The 19252-nt window shown below is 45.7% G+C and overlaps 1 protein-coding gene across 1 annotated transcript in view; it reads right to left on the bottom strand.

Moving 5' to 3' along the window:
- LOC126284183 (probable G-protein coupled receptor Mth-like 3) overlaps positions 1 to 19252 on the bottom strand; it is a 221433-nt gene that overhangs the window by 139239 nt on the left and 62942 nt on the right. Inside the window, exon 2 of the mRNA XM_049982926.1 lies at positions 4191 to 4400. Coding sequence (XP_049838883.1) covers positions 4191 to 4389 — 199 coding nt within the window. The 5' untranslated portion in view covers positions 4390 to 4400. The remainder of the gene's footprint in view (positions 1 to 4190; positions 4401 to 19252) is intronic.

The raw sequence follows: 19252 nt of genomic DNA, 5'->3' as shown, positions 1-19252 counted from the left end.
TTATTATTATTTAGCTAAGCGCTACTGCGTGCATTGAACATCAATAAAAAATTTTTCCGTTTAGGTTCCATGGATGAATTATGTGGGATATAGCAAGAACAGTCGCTGAAACGTAGTAGTCAACATCCTCACAGTTTGGTCGCTCTACGGAATCTAGTCTTAAATGACTGGCTTCAGCTGGATGTGGCGCACCTGCAGAAACTTGTGGTCTTTCTTCCTCGCCGAATTAAGGACATTTTAAATGCTAGAGACAGTGTTAGACTGTATTAACGCTGTGTCACATAGGGTTCTCTTATTTTGTATGTAGCATGCTTAGGACTGCGTGATAGGGGCCAGTTTATGAACCACTGGTAATAGGAAACTTCTTGTTATGGTAATAAGCATTTCAGTTAGAAACACATCGTTAGGCTGCAGGTACCGTTTCGCAGTGACGACATCAGAGACTTCTTCGGAATTAACGGCATGCACTGAAAACGTCAATGATATACTCAATCAATAACACTTCAGTAACTGCTTGCAACACAAAAATTTTGATTACAGTAGATGTCGCCGGTCGCGGTTATAGGCGCTGCAGTCCGGAACCGCGCGACTGCTACGGTCGCAGGTTCGAATCCTGCCTCGGGTGTGGATGTGTGTGATGTCGTTAGGTTAGTTAGATTTAATTAGTTCTAAGTTCTAGGGGAGTAATAACCTCAGCAGTTGAGTCGCATAGTGCTCAGAGCCATTTGAACCATCTGATTTTGTAGCCGAGCCATCTATACTTCACCAGTGAGTGGCACATTGGTATTTCAGGTATAGGCGAGCGAGAGAGAGGACTGTTTCCCCACTGCCCACTTCGCCCCTCACGAGCATTTTCCTTAACTGCCTACTGTAGATCCTACAAAGCATGGTTTCGCTACCCGTGACAACTACCCCACCCCACTACATTATTTTCGCAAACAGGTTACGTCACTTAATACAGGTAACTGCCGCACCATATAGTGCTTCTTCATTTTATTCCCTTAATTTCCAGATTTACATTTTGTCTCGCTGTGGGGGTGACATAGATGAAACTGGTTAACAAAAAGCCAACATTAATATCGAAAATACGAAAGGAACCCGTTCTTATAACTAAACCGATGAAATTTGATACGGAGGTAGCTTGAGCCCTGAGGAAAAACATAGGCTACTGTAAAAAGCGTGTAGCAAAAGATACTTATTGATCTGAAGAATATAAAGCGAACTAGGGGGAAATATCTGTCCTTTTAAAAACCTATTTAGCCCTTCACTTTTGAACTTGATCGTGTCGGTGAAAATTTTTTTGATGGTTGATATGTTCTTCATAATATGAGTCAAGCTAATCAATATAATACTTATACAATCCTCAACGTGTTTAACGCACATAGCATACAGCTCTTGAATACCAGTATACATACATGCCCACTGCTGCCCATTCCCGTCTGCACGGACTGTTCGGCATCAACATCGCGAGTGCAGGCGCATCGTGTGTTTATTGGGACAGCTTGGGAGCGGGCAGAGCGTGGCGCACCTCACAAGCTATGCTTACCCAGACGGGCACACACGTTAGGGCAGCTAACATTATTGCACGTACAATAACTTACTTATCAGCACTCATGATAAAAAAAAACCTTCTGATACGCAAGGGCAGCTGTGGGTAGTAAAAAGATGATTTGGGCTGCTGGCAAGATTGGAATGTACTAAAAATGTTTATGAGCGAATTTATTATTACTGATATGCCTACTAGGCTGATTAGGACAAGTCCACAGCTACATAACGGGCTTCAGTTTCATCGGAAAACAATGAGCATTCTAAAAATTTGTGAAGTACACCTAAGGTCAGTAGACTGATGACCCTTCTGGTCGGAGAAGGAATCCCTGAATCAAACGGAAGTGCATTATTTTGAACCACATTGGGCGCACTTTATCTCTGTGGAGTGGCTCAGAGAAGTAGCTGCTGGATAGATTATGCCACAAAACAATGCCCTTGCACCGAGACAGTGCAAATCTTCACTTGCTGAACAATGAGCTTCCAAAAATGCAACATCTGGCCTTCAAAGTAATGTCATAACCTTCCTGTTACCTGTCCACCTTCGCGGCTGAGAGGTCAGCGTAGATGACTGCCATGCAGAGCGCCTGAGTTCCATTCCCGGTTCTGCGGGGGACTTTTTCTTTGTGGAAGAACTGGACCAAGTTCCACTTTGTCTCATGATGTCAACTGAGGAGCTACTTGAATGTGAAGTACCGACTCCTAGGCCTTCAAAGCCGACAACGGCAGGAAAAACCATGTACTGAGCCCACATCGTCTCATACGTCAGAATATCGCCACTGACTGATGGAAGCTATCCCTTGATTTCCAGATTTACATTTTATTGCTTTAATTTCCAGATTTACGTTTTATCTCGCGTCTGAAGATATCAACAGCATTCAATACGCCCCGGCACCACTGAAGAACGCTTAGCAGGGAGTAAGAATTCACGCTGGCTGAAGAAGCCTCTCCACCCCTTGGCGGATGTGAGGTGCTGCGACTAGCTGTGAGAAATAAAGTTACGCCAGCGCACGCTACTTAGGGAAACCACAGCCATTCTGGCGCGAAGCGAGCATTTTTTTAAATAATAAATATTTACTGATGAAAGCAGTTTTTTCCCTGTAGACGTTAGAAGAAGCCTCCTGGTCTTAAACACTTTCTTATAGCAATATTACGACGCAAGAAGGCATTCATTTCAATAAACAGATGAATAACGCTTAACATAACAAAGTTATACGGAGAGCTACGATGTTTCGTGATTGTAAGTACAATATCCAGACTGCGTGCCGCAGTCGCCGATGGGATGCCTTTCGATCTAGTTGTGTTGTAAGGCCACGCTATCAAGAAATCGCTAGTTTTAAGTTAATAAGTAACATATTATTTCGTTTATTATCAGATTACGGTGTTTTTTCGTAAGTAAATGCACCTTAAGAGCATCACCGAGCATTATTTCAAGTAATATACCTCCCCGCTTTTGTTACACAGACATTACAGGATACAGAAATGTATTTTCCAGATAATCCGATGACGCTGAGACTGTTTCTGCGAGGGACATCAACTACGAGAGCTTTGTGGAAAAACAGGTAGGATGAAATCTTACGTGATGACTCACTGAAATAATCCAAGGACAGGTTGCCTTAATCTCTGTAAGCCTCGGATGGGAAAGTACGGCCAGTCTCACTATTTCTCTCATGCCGATTTCTATGTACTCCCTAACTACCCTGAGAAACTTCTGAAGGTTTAATGAAAAGCGGGTGGGTTCAAAAATGTCTCTGAACACTATGGGATTTAACATCTGTGGTCATCAGTCCCCTAGAACTTAGAACTACTTAAACCTAACTAACCTAAGGACATCACACTCATCCATGCCCAAGGCAGGATTCGAACCTGCGACCGTAGCGGTCACGCGGTTCCAGACTGAAGCGCCTAGAGCCGCACGGCCACACCAAAAGCGGGAGGGGGTCTTGCACTGAGGAAGGTGGCTGGCCCGTCGTAGACTAGAGCCCCGTATTTCCTAATTTTTTCCTCGCGATGCTCATTCCGGTTGTTAACCTTAAAAAAAATCTATGGGGAGAAACATTTTTCGAATGACAGATTTATCTGTGGAATCAATAAACATTATGTCGTAAAAGAAAGATATATCCATTCTGACGGAATAAGAGAAATAGAATCCGTGTAGCAAACTCACAGAGAAAGGACCATTGTAGTTTAACGTCCCATCGACATCAGAGACAGATATCGAGTTCGTAGTGTGGAAGGATGAGGAGGAAAATCAGCCGGGGCCCTTTTAAATGGACAATCCCAGAGTTAGCCTCAAGGGATGGAGGGAAATCACGGAAAATCTTTGGCTGGGTGGCCAAACGGAGATTGGAACCGCTGTACTCCGAAATATGAGCCCAGTGTCGTACCACTGCACCAAGTGGAGTAGAGATGACGGCGGTCATCCAGATGTACGTTCTCCGTAGCGTCCTTAAAATATGCTAAGGTAAATGTCAGAATAGTTTCTTTGAAGAGGGCACGACTGTTTCCTTCCTTGTCCTTCCCCAACTTGAGCTTGTGCTCCGACTCTTCGTCGTCGACGGGACGTTAAATCTTGATCTTCCTTTCTTCGTTTTTTCAAGTTAAGAGCCAGCTGACATGTGGCGGTCTTCAGCATCGATACTCACTGAGACTGACAGAGCTTTTGGGCAGCCACCACCAGGGGTCGTCGCTGTGATCCTCGCTGGCGTTTGCGTCGCGGCACACGTGTTTGTCGTCCATGAACTGATGCTGGCCGCAGCACTTGCGCACCAACAGCTGTCCGCTCGACACAGAGACCCAGACAGCCAGCACCAGTGGCAGCAGAGGCTGCCACGGACACAGCATCGCCTCGCAACCTGCAACAACAACAAGCCGACATGCTCTCATTGGAAATTTTGGGGTCTCGAATCGAGCCCACTACCGTCTCATACAATCTCTGATGAAAAGTGTTAGGACAACCATTATGTAATGTAAATGATAATTAATTGAAACCATCAGCTGCCGACAGGTGTTGTTGATATATCTCGATGGGGACAGCTGAAAATGTGTGCCCCGACCGGGACTCGAATCCGGGCTCTCCTGGTTACATGGCAGAAGCTGTATCCTTTTTTTTTGGGGGGGGGGGGTTATCTCATTTTGTTCTAATTTTTTCGTTGTATATGTTCGGGGCGGACGTCTCGACACACCCGTTCAGGTTGTTCGTGGATCCGTTCACTCAATTATTTTTATTACAGAGGATAGCTAACCCTCTGACCGAACACGCTGAGCTACCGTGCCGGCATCCGTCTGACCCACCGAGGACACAGATGAATAGCGCGACTGCAGGGACTTGTCCCTTGCACGCTTCCCGTGAGACCCACCTTCCCAACTGTCCACACTCTACATACATCTACATCTACATCTACATCTACATCTACATCCGTACTCCGCAAGCCACCTGACGGTGTGTGGCGGAGGGTACCCTGAGTACCTCTATCGGTTCTCCCTTCTATTCCAGTCTCGTATTGTACGTGGAAAGAAGGATTGTCGGTATGCTTCTGTGTGGGCTCTAATCTCTCTGATTTTATCCTTATGGTCTCTTCGCGAGATATACGTAGGAGGGAGCAATATACTGCTTGACTCTTCGGTGAATGTATGTTCTCGAAACTTTAACAAAAGCCCGTACCGAGCTACTGAGCGTCTCTCCTGCAGAGTCTTCCACTGGAGTTTATCTATCATCCCCGTAACGCTTTCGCAATTACTAAATGATCCTGTAACGAAGCGCGCTGCTCTCCGTTGGATCTTCTCTATCTCTTCTATCAACCCTACCTGGTGCGGATCCCACACTGCTGAGCAGTATTCAAGCATTGGGCGAACAAGCGTACTGTAACCTACTTCCTTTGTTGTCGGATTGCATTTCCTTAGGATTCTTCCAATGAATCTCAGTCTGGCATCTGCTTTACCGACGATCAACTTTATATGATCATTCCATTTTAAATCACTCCTAATGCGTACTCCCAGATAATTTATGGAATTAACTGCTTCCAGTTGCTGACCTGCTATTTTGTAGCTAAATGATAAGGGACCTATCTTTCTATGTATTCGCATCACATTACACTTCGCTACATTGAGATTCAATTGCCATTCCGTGCACCATGCGTCAATTCGCTGCAGATCCTCCTGCATTTCAGTACAATTTTCCATTGTTGCAACCTCTCGATACACCACAGCATCATCTGCAAAAAGCCTCAGTGAACTTCCGACGTCATCCACATACGTAATGTTCCTAATAGCATTCAGCTGTCCCCATCAAGGTATATCATCAACACCTGTTGGCAGATGAGGGTTTGAATTATCATTTATTCTAGAGAAGCTGCATTGCCATCAATAGTATCTGTTCTTTCGGGAGCAGTTACTATATTCATATATACAGGTAGTTGAAAGGCTACCTGGCCATTGACCTTCATCTTTGTGAATGCGCACAGGTTGCCCGAACTCTTACGGGAATCGTCACCTTAGTGGGAGCGAGTAATGAGTGGATGGGAAAATATCTATCAGGAACATTACGTATGTATACTGGGGACAGTTGGGAATGTGGGTCTCACAGGAAATGTGCAAGGGATAAGTCCCCGCAGTCCTGGGTGGCTCAGATGGATAGAATGTCTGCCATGTAAGCAGGAGATCCCGGGTTCGAGTACCGGTCGGGGCACACATTGTCAGGTGTCCCCATCGAGGTATATCAACAACACCTGTCGGCAGCTGAGTGTCTGAATTAATTATCATTCATTCTAGAAAACCTGCGCGGTCATCTATGGTATCTGTTCTTTCGGGAACAGTTACTATCTTCATATACACTCCTGGAAATGGAAAAAGAACACATTGACACCGGTGTGTCAGACCCACCATATTTGCTCCGGACACTGCGAGAGGGCTGTACAAGCAATGATCACACGCACGGCACACCGGACACACCAGGAACCGCGGTGTTGGCCGTCGAATGGCGCTAGCTGCGCAGCATTTGTGCACCGCCGCCGTCACTGTCAGCCAGTTTGCCGTGCCATACGGAGCTCCATCGCAGTGTTTAACACTGGTAGCATGCCGCGACAGCGTGGACGTGAACCGTATGTGCAATTGACGGAATTTGAGCGAGGGCGTATAGTGGGCATGCGGGAGGCCGGGTGGACGTACCGCCGAATTGCTCAACACGTGGGGCGTGAGGTCTCCACAGTACATCGATGCTGTCGCCAGTGGTCGGCGGAAGGTGCACGTGCCCGTCGACCTGAGACCGGACGGCAGCGACGCACGGATGCACGCCAAGACCGTAGGATCCTACGCAGTGCCGTAGGGGACCGCACCGCCACTTCCCAGCAAATTAGGGACACTGTTGCTCCTGAGGTAGCGGCGAGGACCATTCGCAACCGTCTCCATGAAGCACACCGTTAGGCCGTCTTCCGCTCACGCCCCAACATCGTGCAGCCCGCCTCCAGTGGTGTCGCGACAGGCGTGAATGGAGGGACGAATGCAGACGTGTCGTCTTCAGCGATGAGACTCGCTCTGCCTTGGTGCCAATGATGGTCGTATGCGTGTTTGGCGCCGTGCAGGTGAGCGTCACAATCAGGACTGCATACGACCGAGGCACACAGGGCCAACACCCGGCATCATGGTGTGGGGAGCGATCTCCTACACTGGCCGTACACCTCTGGTGATCGTCGAGGGGACACTGAATAGTGCACGGTACATCCAAACCCATCGTTCTACCATTCCTAGACCGGCAAGGGAACTTGCTGTTCCAACAGGACAATGCACGTCCGCATGTATCCCGTGCCACCCAACGTGCTCTAGAAGGTGTAAGTCAACTACCCTGGCCAGCAAGATCTCCGGATCTGTCCCCCATTGAGCATGTTTGGGACTGGATGAAGCGTCGTTTCACGCGGTCTGCACGTCCAGCACGAACGCTGGTCCAACTGGGGCGCCAGGTGGAAATGGCATGGCAAGCCGTTCCACAGGACTACATCCAGCATCTCTGCGATCGTCTCAATGGGAGAATAACAGCCTGCATTGCTGCGAAAGGTGCATATACACTGTACTAGTGCCGACATTGTGCATGCTCTGTTGCCTGTGTCTATGTGCCTGTGGTTCTGTCAGTGTGATCATGTGATGTATCTGACCCCAGGAATGTGTCAATAAAGTTTCCCTTTCCTGGGACAATGAATTCACGGTGTTCTTATTTCAATTTCCAGGAGTGTATTATGTAATGTGGTTGTGACCACTATGTCTCACGAGAGGAAGACCTGCTGGTATAAAAGCAGGAGGGAAGTTTTGTGTTGTCAAAAGAGTAGCAGAAACAGCAGGATATCAGAAGAGCTCAGTGACTTCGAATGTGTACTAGTCATTGGATGTTATCTGAGTAACACATCCAACAGGGACGTTTCAACCAGCTACCCGCAGTGGTCGACGTACCCTAGTATGGCGAGAGGTGGGAACACTTAATACACCCAGGAACATAGTCGAACATGATCGGTTTTGTTGTCCAGATGTTACTGGGGGGGATTCGTGCACGGGACCAGGCGCTCCTTCCCACTCTGGAAAGCCGTACCGCGCGGGGATAAACGGGCAGGCCATTGCAAATATGATTTTGACATGAAATTAATTATTAAAATGGTAAAGGAGTGGTAAATCTATAACTTCTGGATGCAATTCAAATGAGCAGATAACCTATTCACGTCTGAACAATGAAACTACTAGCCCGAACGAATAAAGAAAAATCCCACTAAAGCTTTCCGTTTCCCAAACACAACCTAAATCGCGCACAGGCAAGCAAAGCAGCAACAATATTACCTCTAACTCTTCAAATTTTTCAAATTAATCTTTATAAATCATGTTTCCAAAATTCGACATCTTGCGTATTTATATCTCTGCGCTCCGCAAGCTATTTCCAGACTGCTCAGTAGTGTGACCAATACCCGACTGATTCACTTCTCGCAGAATGCAGCAACAAAGACAATGATTCTGGCAACCAGAAATCATAGTGCTTCTACTCAGAACATCTGCGGCGTAACATATCGACCATTGAAAACTATTGTTTCAAAAACATCCATAGTATATATACCAAGGATGACACATCGAATGAAAGTAGAGCTCAGATCACTTTCCTCGAATACCAAAAATAAACTAGAAGCCTTACACAAAGTGCGACCCCATCAAACTTCCCAGGTGGAGGCGCTCTTGGAACGAGAGAATATTTGCTGAATGGATTGACCACACCGTTGCACCGACTTAAATCCCATCGGGCGCTTGTGGGATGCGCTGAGCAGACATATTGCAGCATCCCACACGCTCCAACGACCGTGCAGCAGTTGTCACCCTACCACAAAAACTCCTTATCGAACTTGTGATCAGCAGAAGAGCACGTTGCAAGCCATGTACTGACATTTGTAGTGATCACCCATCCTATTAAGGCACAACTCCCCCCCCCCCCCCCCTATCGTAATGTCCATGGAACCATGATAAATGGCGGTGACTTCAGTGCAATTATTGTCTTTTTTCAGCAGTGTCATTTTTGTTCGTTTCATATCGTATTTCTTTGTTGCCTTCTGAACTATAGATTACCACCTGCTTCTGTGGGTGGCCCAAGGTTCATCGTGCTGTGTTGCTTGGCAGTGACAAGTCATTCTAAAGTCACTTTCCTATTCACGCTTTGCACACCAGTGTGCTATTTCCTCCATAAACAAAACTAGACAGCAGTCTTGAAAGGTGCTCAAATAGACACACAGAACCAGCGCAAATTTTCACTGAGATAAATAGAATTTGTTTTCCGCAAAACTTCTGCAACTCTGCCTCGTTGTTGTTAAACTCTGCCTCCAACTACTAGATGTGTCGACGTTGTTATCTGAGACTTGTGACCAGCTCTCCCTTTCTCACAATAACCGGAAAGCAATTTTATTCATTAGTGAGGATCTCTTGTTGGTGGCTTCATACACGCGACGCTTTCAAAGTCGGCTCCGTCCCGTACAGCCGATGACTCTCTACCTATCCTCGTGAGGGCTGTCGGCTGACTGCATTTTCGGAGGTGCAAAATCGCTGTACAGAATTATTATGACATGCAGAGTTTTCGGCCAACCAGCCTTCAGAGATGAGTAGGCACTCCAATTGCCCATTTCCAATTTGCGCTTGCTGCAAGGTTCTGAATCGCGCGACCCTCCGAGAAGTTTCTTTCCATCCTGTGGAATTCACTCGTTTTTGGAATCAGCAAGGTGGCGATCAACACCACTAAGGTAGATTAAAAGAATTCCTGAAGAATAGTTCCCTTCCACTGGAAATACGGAAGCTGGTATTGGCTATAGCAATAGCGATCGTCACTAGCCGACGGGCGCGGGTAATAACTCATCTGTTACACTCTGTGTAAAGAGTAACTGCAGTGCATGCGACGGGAATGCAATAACAATCTATGGTTGCACCACCCACGAGGGGCGTTCAATACGTAATTCATCACTGTTTTCAGTTGCAAAATGTGGGATTTATTATGGGACATGGAGAATATCCTCGCTTCAGCCACTATAGTTTCATGACGTTCCAACAGATGGCGGTACCATCTGTAGCCTTCAAAATGGCGTCTGCAGTGGATTAGATTAGAGATTAGATTAATTATTCATTCCACAGGCCCATAAAAGAGGGAATCCTCCTGGGTGTGGAACATGTCACATAAACACATTACAAAAAATGTAATTATAAAAACTTGAGTTTAATTAATTATAATGATCCTCAGTCAATAAACAGTAAAATTATGTACACGAATTAAATTTAAACTTCTAATATTTACAGGTTTAATACTTACATCTGCTTTCATTAAATCCATCATTCAGACATTTGCTAGTTTCTTGGCTATTACAACCAAGTATTGTCAAAAATTAAAGTAAATTATTCATTTCAGTGATCCTCAGTTAAGAACAGTCAGATAATGTGCGAGATTTAAAATTAAACTTCCCTACTTACAGACTTAAGACTTACATCTGCTTTCCATACACACAGTAGGTAGTTACTTGGCTGTTACAACCAAGTATTGTCAAAAATTAAAGTATAATAAATTTTCATTAAAATGGTCTACTGCACTTGTTGAGAAACTCATGGATGGAATAGAAGGAGTTGGCCACCAAAAATTCTTTTAAATTATGTTTAAATTGTGCCTTGTCTGAAACTAAACTCTTAATGGCTGCTGGTAACTTATTGATAATATGCGTTGCTGAATACTGGACTCCTTTCTGGGCAAGAGTAAGTGATTTTAAATCTTTACATGTATTCTTCTTATTCTTACTATTGATACTGCGTACTAACCAGTTAGTTGGAAAAAGAGATGTATTATTTACGACAAACTTCATTAAGGGAGGTGCGTTTCAAGTAGAGAGCTGTCACTGAGATTCTCTAGGCAGACAAACAGAGCATCGCAGGTATATATAGGCGCTTGCAGAATGTCTACGGAGACCTGGCAGTGAACAAAAGCCCGGTGAATCGTTGGGCGAAGCGTCTGTCATCATCAACAAGATAGCGCAAACCAGTCCGATCTCCCACGTGTCGCCCTGTCGCACACAGCTGTGACACCTGGAACGTGCAGACACTCTCGTTCTAGGTGCTCGACGGATCACAACCAAACACCTCGTTGCACAACTGGACGTCTCCGTTGGTAGTGTTGACACACGCTTCCGCCAGTTGAGGTACTCAAAGGTGTGCGGGTAGTTTGCTCCTCGCCGCCTAACAAAAGATCATCAGGGCGGAATTTTTGGAGCGCGAGGGACGGCTTTGAACATCGTCACAGAGGCAATCCACGGAGTGGTACCATACCATCTGTCTTCCAAAGAAAAAGCTGAAAGCCGCACCCTCAGAGGGTAAAGCCATGGTAACTGTCTTCCGGGACTCTTAGGGGTCATTTTGTTTGATGTCCTCCCTCTTGGCGCGACGACCAACTCTGAAGAACTGTGAACTTGAAGAAACAACTTCAGCGTGGTCGTCGGCACAAAAATGTAAAGAAACTTCTCATTCTCCATTACAAAATGGCTCTGAGCACTATGGGACTTAACATCTGAGATCATCAGTCACCTAGAACTTGGAACTACTTAAACTTAACTAACCGAAGGACATCACGCACATTCATGCCCGAGGCAGAATTCGAAACTGCGAACGTAGCAGTCGCACGGTTCCGGACTGAAGCGCCTAGAACAGCTCGGTCACAGAGGCCGGCTTCAATTTTTTTGTCGCCGGCTTCACTTTTTTTGTCAGGCAGTGTACTAACCCCTAGATTTCTGCAGAGCCACTTCTCTGCGTTAGGAGAGGAGAGTGAACAGCTTCGTGTGTTCCGTAATCACTGTGAATGACACGGAGAGGCCGCGTACACTTGGGAGGCAGAGTTATCAGCACGTGAAAGAGTCGTCATTTGGCTGCCTGGAAGAATCGTGCAATATCGAGATATTCGAGGCATTCGGGTTTGACAATAGCCCGAAGTTGGACTGCAGAGGAACGTAAACGCTGGCATTGTATTGTTTGTATTGTACTGTATATTTAACCGGGGGCCTAGAAACGACGGAGAGGCTCTGTACCCACCGCAGTCGCAGTGGTCCGCAACCCCACAACGAGCACCGCAGTCCACTTCACACCTCCGCCGCCTCACACCGAACCCAGGGTCAAGTGCGGTTCGGCCCCCGGTGGATCCACCAGGGAACTTCGCACACCAAACAAGTGTAGCCCCTATGTTTGCGTGGTAGAGTAATGGTGGTGTACGCGTACGTGGAGAACTTATGAAACGTCCCCTTAAAAAAATTTATGAATGATTGTGCTGGTAAACCCCTTACGTTATTTGATTTTCAGACAGCTGCGCAAAACATTTCTCTCTTTACTTATTCTGATCATCATTAAACTGACACACACTATTTCTAGCGCAACGCAGTGTGACTTTTAATAATCCCTACAAAAGAATGGCCCTGACTAACAATAACCTATGTTGTTGTTGTGTTCTTCAGTCCTGAGACTGGTTTGATGCGGCTCTCCATGCTACTCTATCCTGTGCAAGCTTCTTCATCTCCCAGTACCTACTGCAACCCCCATCCTTCTGAATCGGCTTAGTGTAGTCATCTCTTGGTCTCCCTCTACGATTTTTACCCTCCACGATGCCCTCCAATACTAAATTGGTGATCCCTTGGTGCCTCAGAACATGTCCTACCAACCGGTCCCTTCTTCTGGTCAAGTTGTGCCAAAAGCTCCTCTTTTGCCCAATCCTATTCAATACTTCCTCATTAGTTATGTGATCTACCCATCTAATCCTCAGCATTCTTCTGTTGCACCACATTTCGAAAGCTTCTATTCTCTTCTTGTCCAAACTATTTATCGTCCATGTTTCACTTCCATACATGGCTACACTCCATACAAATACTTTCAGAAATGACTTCCTAACACTTAAATCTATACTCGATGCTAACAAATTTCTCTTCTTCAGAAACGCTTTCCTTGCCACTGCCAGTCTACATTTTATATCCTCTCTACTTCGACCATCATCAGTTATTTTGCTCCCCAAATAGCAAAACTCCTTTACTACTTTAAGTGTCTCATTTCCTAATCTACACTCCTGGAAATTGAAATAAGAACACCGTGATTTCATTGTCCCAGGAAGGGGAAACTTTATTGACACATTCCTGGGGTCAGATACATCACATGATCACACTGACAGAACCACAGGCACATAGACACAGGCAACAGAGCACGCACAATGTCGGCACTAGTACAGTGTATATCCACCTTTCGCAGCAATGCAGGCTGCTATTCTCCCATTGAGACGATCGCAGAGATGCTGGATGTAGTCCTGTGGAACGGCTTGCCATGCCATTTCCACCTGGCGCCCCAGTTGGACCAGCGTTCGTGCTGGACGTGCAGACCGCCTGAGACGACGCTTCATCCAGTCCCAAACATGCTCAATGGGGGACAGATCCGGAGATCTTGCTGGTCAGGGTAGTTGACTTACACCTTCTAGAGCACGTTGGGTGGCACGGGATACATGCGGACGTGCATTGTCCTGTTGGAACAGCAAGTTCCCTTGCCGGTCTAGGAATGGTAGAACGATGGGTTCGATGACGGTTTGGATGTACCGTGGACTATTCAGTGTCCCCTCGACGATCACCAGAGGTGTACGGCCAGTGTAGGAGATCGCTCCCCACACCATGATGCCGGGTGTTGGCCCTGTGTGCCTCAGTTGTATGCAGTCCTGATTGTGGCGCTCACCTGCACGGCGCCAAACACGCATACGACCATCATTGGCACCAAGGCAGAAGCGACTCTCATCGCTGAAGACGACACGTCTCCATTCGTCCCTCCATTCACGCCTGTCGCGACACCACTGGAGGCGGGCAGCACGATGTTGGGGCGTGAGCGGAAGACGGCCTAACGGTGTGCGGGACCGTAGCCCAGCTTCATGGAGACGGTTGCGAATGGTCCTCGCCGATACCCCAGGAGCAACAGTGTCCCTAATTTGCTGGGAAGTGGCGGTGCGGTCCCCTACGGCACTGCGTAGGATCCTACGGTCTTGGCGTGCATCCGTGCGTCGCTGCGGTCCGGTCCCAGGTCGACGGGCACGTGCACCTTCCGCCGACCACTGGCGACAACATCAATGTACTGTGGAGACCTCACGCCCCACGTGTTGAGCAATTCGGCGGTACGTCCACCCGGCCTCCCGCAAGCCCACTATACGCCCTCGCTCAAAGTCCGTCAACTGCACATACGGTTCATGTCCACGCTGTCGCGGCATGCTACCAGTGTTAAAGACTGCGATGGAGCTCCGTATGCCACGGCAAACTGGCTGACACTGACGGCGGCGGTGCACAAATGCTGCGCAACTAGCGCCATTCGACGGCCAACACCACGGTTCCTGGTGTGTCCGCTGTGCCGTGCGTGTGATCATTGCTTGTACAGCCCTCTCGCAGTGTCCGGAGCAAGTATGGTGGGTCTGACACACCGGTGTCAATGTGTTCTTTTTTCCATTTCCAGGAGTGTAATTCCCTCAGCATCACCCGACTTAATTCGACTACATTACATTCTCCTCGTTTTGCCTTTGCTCCTTTCAAGACACTATCCATTCCGTTCAACTGCTCTTCCAAGTCCTTTGCCGTCTCTGACAGAATTACAATGTCATCGGCGAACCTCAAAGTTTTTATTTCTTCTCCATGGATTTTAATACCTACTCCAAATTTTTCTTTTGTTTCCTTTTCTGCTTGCTCAATATACAGATTGAATAACATCGGGGAGAGACTACAACCCTGTCTCACTCCCTTCCCAACCACTGCTTCCCTTTCATATCCCTCGACTCATAGCTGCCATCTGGTTTCTGTACCAATTGTAAATAGTCTTTCGCTCCCTGTATTTTACCCCTGCCACCTTTAGAAATTGAAAGAGTGTATTCCAGTCAACATTGTCAAAAGCTTTCTCTAAGTCTACAAATGCTAGAAACGTAGGTTTGCCCTTCCTTAATCTAGCTTCTAAGATAAGTCGTAGGGTCAGTATTGCCTCACGTGTTCCAACATTTCTACGGAATCCAAACTGATCTTCCCAGAGGTCGGCTTCTACTAGCTTTTCCATTCCTCTGTAAAGAATTCGCGTTAGTATTTTGCAGCTGTGACTTATTAAACTGATAGTTCGGTAATTGTCACATCTGTCAACACCTGCTTTCTTTGGGATTGGAATTATTATATTCTTCTTGAAATTTGAGGGTATTTCGCCTGTGTCTCATACATCTTGCTCACCAGATGGTAGAGTTTTGTCAGGAGTGGCTCTCCCAAGGCCGTCAGTAGTTCCAATGGAATGTTGTCTGTTCCCAGAGCATTGTTTCAACATTGTCTACTCCGGGGGCCTTGTTTCGACTCAGGTCTTTCAGTGCTGTGTCAAACTCATCACGAAGTATCGTATCTCCCGTTTCATCTTCATCTACATCCTCTTCCGTTTCCATAATATTGTCCTCAAGGACATCGCCCTTGTATAGACCCTCTATATACTCCTTCCACCTTTCTGCTTTCCCTTCTTTGCTTACAACTGGGTTTCCATCTGAGCTCTTGATGTTCATACAAGTGGTCCTCTTATCTCCAGAGGTCTCTTTAATTTTCCTGTAGGCAGTATCTATCTTACCTCTAGTGAGATAAGCCTCTACATTCTTACATTTGTCCTCTAGCTATCCCTGCTTAGCCATTTTGCACTTCTTGTCGATCTCATTTTTGAGACATTTGTATTCCTTTTTGCCTGCTTCATTTACTGCATTTTTATATTTTCTCCTTTCATCAATTAAATTCAATATTTCTTCTGTTACCCAAGGATTTCTAGCAGGCCTCGTCTTTTTACCTACTTGATCCTCTGCTGCCTTCACTACTACATCCCTCAAAGCTACCCATTCTTCTTCTACTGTATTTCTTTCCCCCATTCCTGTCAATTGCTCCCTTATGCTCTCCCTGAAACTCTATACAACCTCTGGTTCTTTCAGTTTATCCATGTTCCATCTCCTTAAATTGCAACCTTTTTGCAGTTTCTTCAGTTTTAATCTACAGGTCATAACCAAGAGATTGTGGTCAGAGTCCACACCTGCCCCTGGATATGTCTTACAATTTAAAACCTGGTTCCTAAATCTCTGTCTTACCATTATAATATCTATCTGATACCTTTTAGTATCTCCAGGCTTCTTCCATGTATACAGCCTTCTTATATGATTCTTGAACCAAGTGTTACCTATGATTATGTTGTGGTCTGTGCAAAATTCTACCAGGCGGCTTCCTCTTTCATTTCTTTGCCCCAGTCCATATTCACCTACTACGTTTCCTTCTCTTCCTTTTCCTACTGACGAATTCCAGTCACCCATTACTATTAAATTTTCGTCTCCCTTCACTACCTGAATAATTTCTTTTATCTCATCATACATTTCTTCAATTTCTTCGTCATCTGCAGAGCTAGTTGCCATATAAACTTGTACTACAGTAGTAGGCATGGGCTTTGTGTCTATCTTGGCCACAATAATGCGTTCACTATGCTATTTGTAGTAGCTTACCCGCACTCCTATTTTTTTTTTTCATTATTAAACCTACTCCTGCATTACCCCTATTTGATTTTGTATTTATAACCTTGTATTCACCTGACCAAAAGTCTTGTTCTTCCTGCCACCAAACTTCACTAACTCCCACTATATCTAACTTTAACCTATAAATTTCCCTTTTTAAAATTTTCTAACCTACCTGCCCGTTTAAGGGATCTGAAATTCCACGCTCCGATCCGTAGAACGTCAGTTTTCTTTCTCCTGATAGCGACATCCTCTTGAGTAGTCCCAGCCCGGAGATCCGAATGGGGGGCTGTTTTACCTCCGGAATATTTTACCCAAGAGGACGCCATCATCATTTAATCATACAGTAAAGCTGCATGCCCTCGGGAAAAATTTCGGCCGTAGTTTCCCCTTGCTTTCAGCCGTTTGCAGTACCAGCACAGCAAGGCCGTTTTGGTTATTCTTACAAGGCCAGATCAGTCAATCATCCAGGATGTTGCCCCTGCAACTACTGTAAAGGCTCCTGCTCCTCTTCAGGAACCACACGTTTGTCTGGCCTCTGAACAGATATCCCTCCGTTGTGGTTGCACCTACGGTACGGCTATCTGTATCGCTAAGGCACGTAAGCCTCCCCACCAACGGCAAGGTCCATGGTTCATGGCGGAGGGGGGGGACAATAGTCTATTGTTGTTGTTGTTGTTTTCAGTCCTGAGACTTGTTTGATGCAGCTCTCCATGCTACTCTATCCTGTGCAAGCTTCTTCATCTCCCAGTACCTACTGCAACCTACATCCTTCTTAGTGTATTCATATCTTGGTCTCCCTCAACGATTTTTACCCTCCACGTTGCCCTCCAATACTAAATTGGTGATCCCTTGATGCCTCAGAACATGTCCTACCAACCGATCCCTTCTTCTGGTCAAGTTGTGCCACAAACTTCTCTTCTCCCAATCCTATTCAATACTTCCTCATTAGTTACGTCGTCTACCCATCTAATCTCCAGCATTCTTCTGTAGCACCACAATTCGAAAGCTTCTATTCTCTTCTTGTCCAAACTATTTATCGTCCATGTTTCACTTCCATACATGGCTACACTCCGAACAAATACTTTCAGAAACGATTTCCTGATACATAAATCTATATTCGATGTTAACAAATTTCTCTTCTTCAGAAACGCTTTCCTTGCCATTGCCAGTCTACATTTTATATCCTCTCTACTTCGACCATCATCAGTTATTTTACTTCCTAAATAGCAAAACTCCTTTACTACTTTAAGTGTCTCATTTCCTAATCTAATTCCCTCAGCATCACCCGATTTAATTCGACTACATTCCATTATCCTCGTTTTGCTTTTGTTGATGTTCATCTTATATCCACCTTTCAAGACACTGTCCATTACGTTCAACTGCTCTTTCAAGTCCTTTGCTGTCTCCGACAGCATTACAATGTCATCGGCGAACCTCAAAGTTTTTACTTCTTCTCTACATCTACATCTACATGTAGAATTCGTTGCCATGACCAAATGAGTCATTTATACCTAATCTGAAATTAAGTCTACAACTGCAGAAAACAGCGGGACCATCCAGCAGGGCTTGAGCAGCGACAGACTTAACTGGAATACGATTCTTCTTGTCTCCAGCTGTTGTAGCAAATTCGATGCTCTCGATGGTCTTGTAGAGTGTCTGTCTGAATGAATTTTAATACCTACTCCGAATTTTTCTTTTGTTTCCTTTAATGCTTGCTCAATATACAGATTGAATAACATCGGGGAGAGGCTACAACCCTGTCTCACTCCTTTCGCAACCACTGCTTCCCTTTCATACCCCTCGACTCTTATGACTGCCATCTGGTTTCTGTACAAATTGTAAATAGCCTTTCGCTCCCTGTACTTTACCCCTGCCACATTCAGAATTTGAAAGAGAGTATTCCAGTCAACATTGTCAAAAGCTTTCTCAAAGTCTACAAATGCTAGAAACGTAGGTTTGCCTTTTCGTAATCTTTCTTCTAAAATAAGTCGTAAGGTCAGTATTGCCTCACGTGTTCCAACATTTCTACGGAATCCAAACTGATCCTCCCCGAGATCCGCATCTACCAGTTTTTCCATTCGTCTGTAAAGAATTCGCGTTAATATTTTGCAGCTGTGACTTATTAAACTGATAGTTCGATAATTTTCACATCTGTCAGATCCTGCTTTCTTTGGGATTGGAATTATTATATTCTTCTTGAAGTCTGAGGGTATTTCGCCTGTCTCGTACATCTTGGTCACCAGCTGGTAGAGTTTTGTTATGACTGGCTCTCCCAAGGCCGTCAGTAGTTCTAATGGAATGTTGTCTACTCCGGGGGGCCCTGTTTCGACTCAGGACTTTCAGTGCTCTGTCAAACTCTTCTCGCAGTATCTTATCTCCCATTTCGTCTTCATCTACATCCTCTTCCATTTCCACAATATTGCCCTCAAGTACATCGCCCTTGTATAAACCTACTATATACTCCTTCCACCTTTCTGCCTTCCCTTCTTTGCTTACAACTGGGTTGCCAACGGAGCTCTTGATATTCATACACGTGGTTCTCTTCTCTCCAAAGGTCTCTTTAATTTTCCTGTAGGCAGTATATATCTTACCCCTAGTGAGATAAGCCTCTACATTCTTACATTTGTCCTCTAGCCATCCCTGCTTAGCCATTTTGCA

Source organism: Schistocerca gregaria, chromosome 8 (assembly GCF_023897955.1).
Source record: "Schistocerca gregaria isolate iqSchGreg1 chromosome 8, iqSchGreg1.2, whole genome shotgun sequence".
Lineage (NCBI taxonomy): Eukaryota > Metazoa > Arthropoda > Insecta > Orthoptera > Acrididae > Schistocerca > Schistocerca gregaria.
This window is presented reverse-complemented; position numbering and strand designations above follow the sequence as displayed.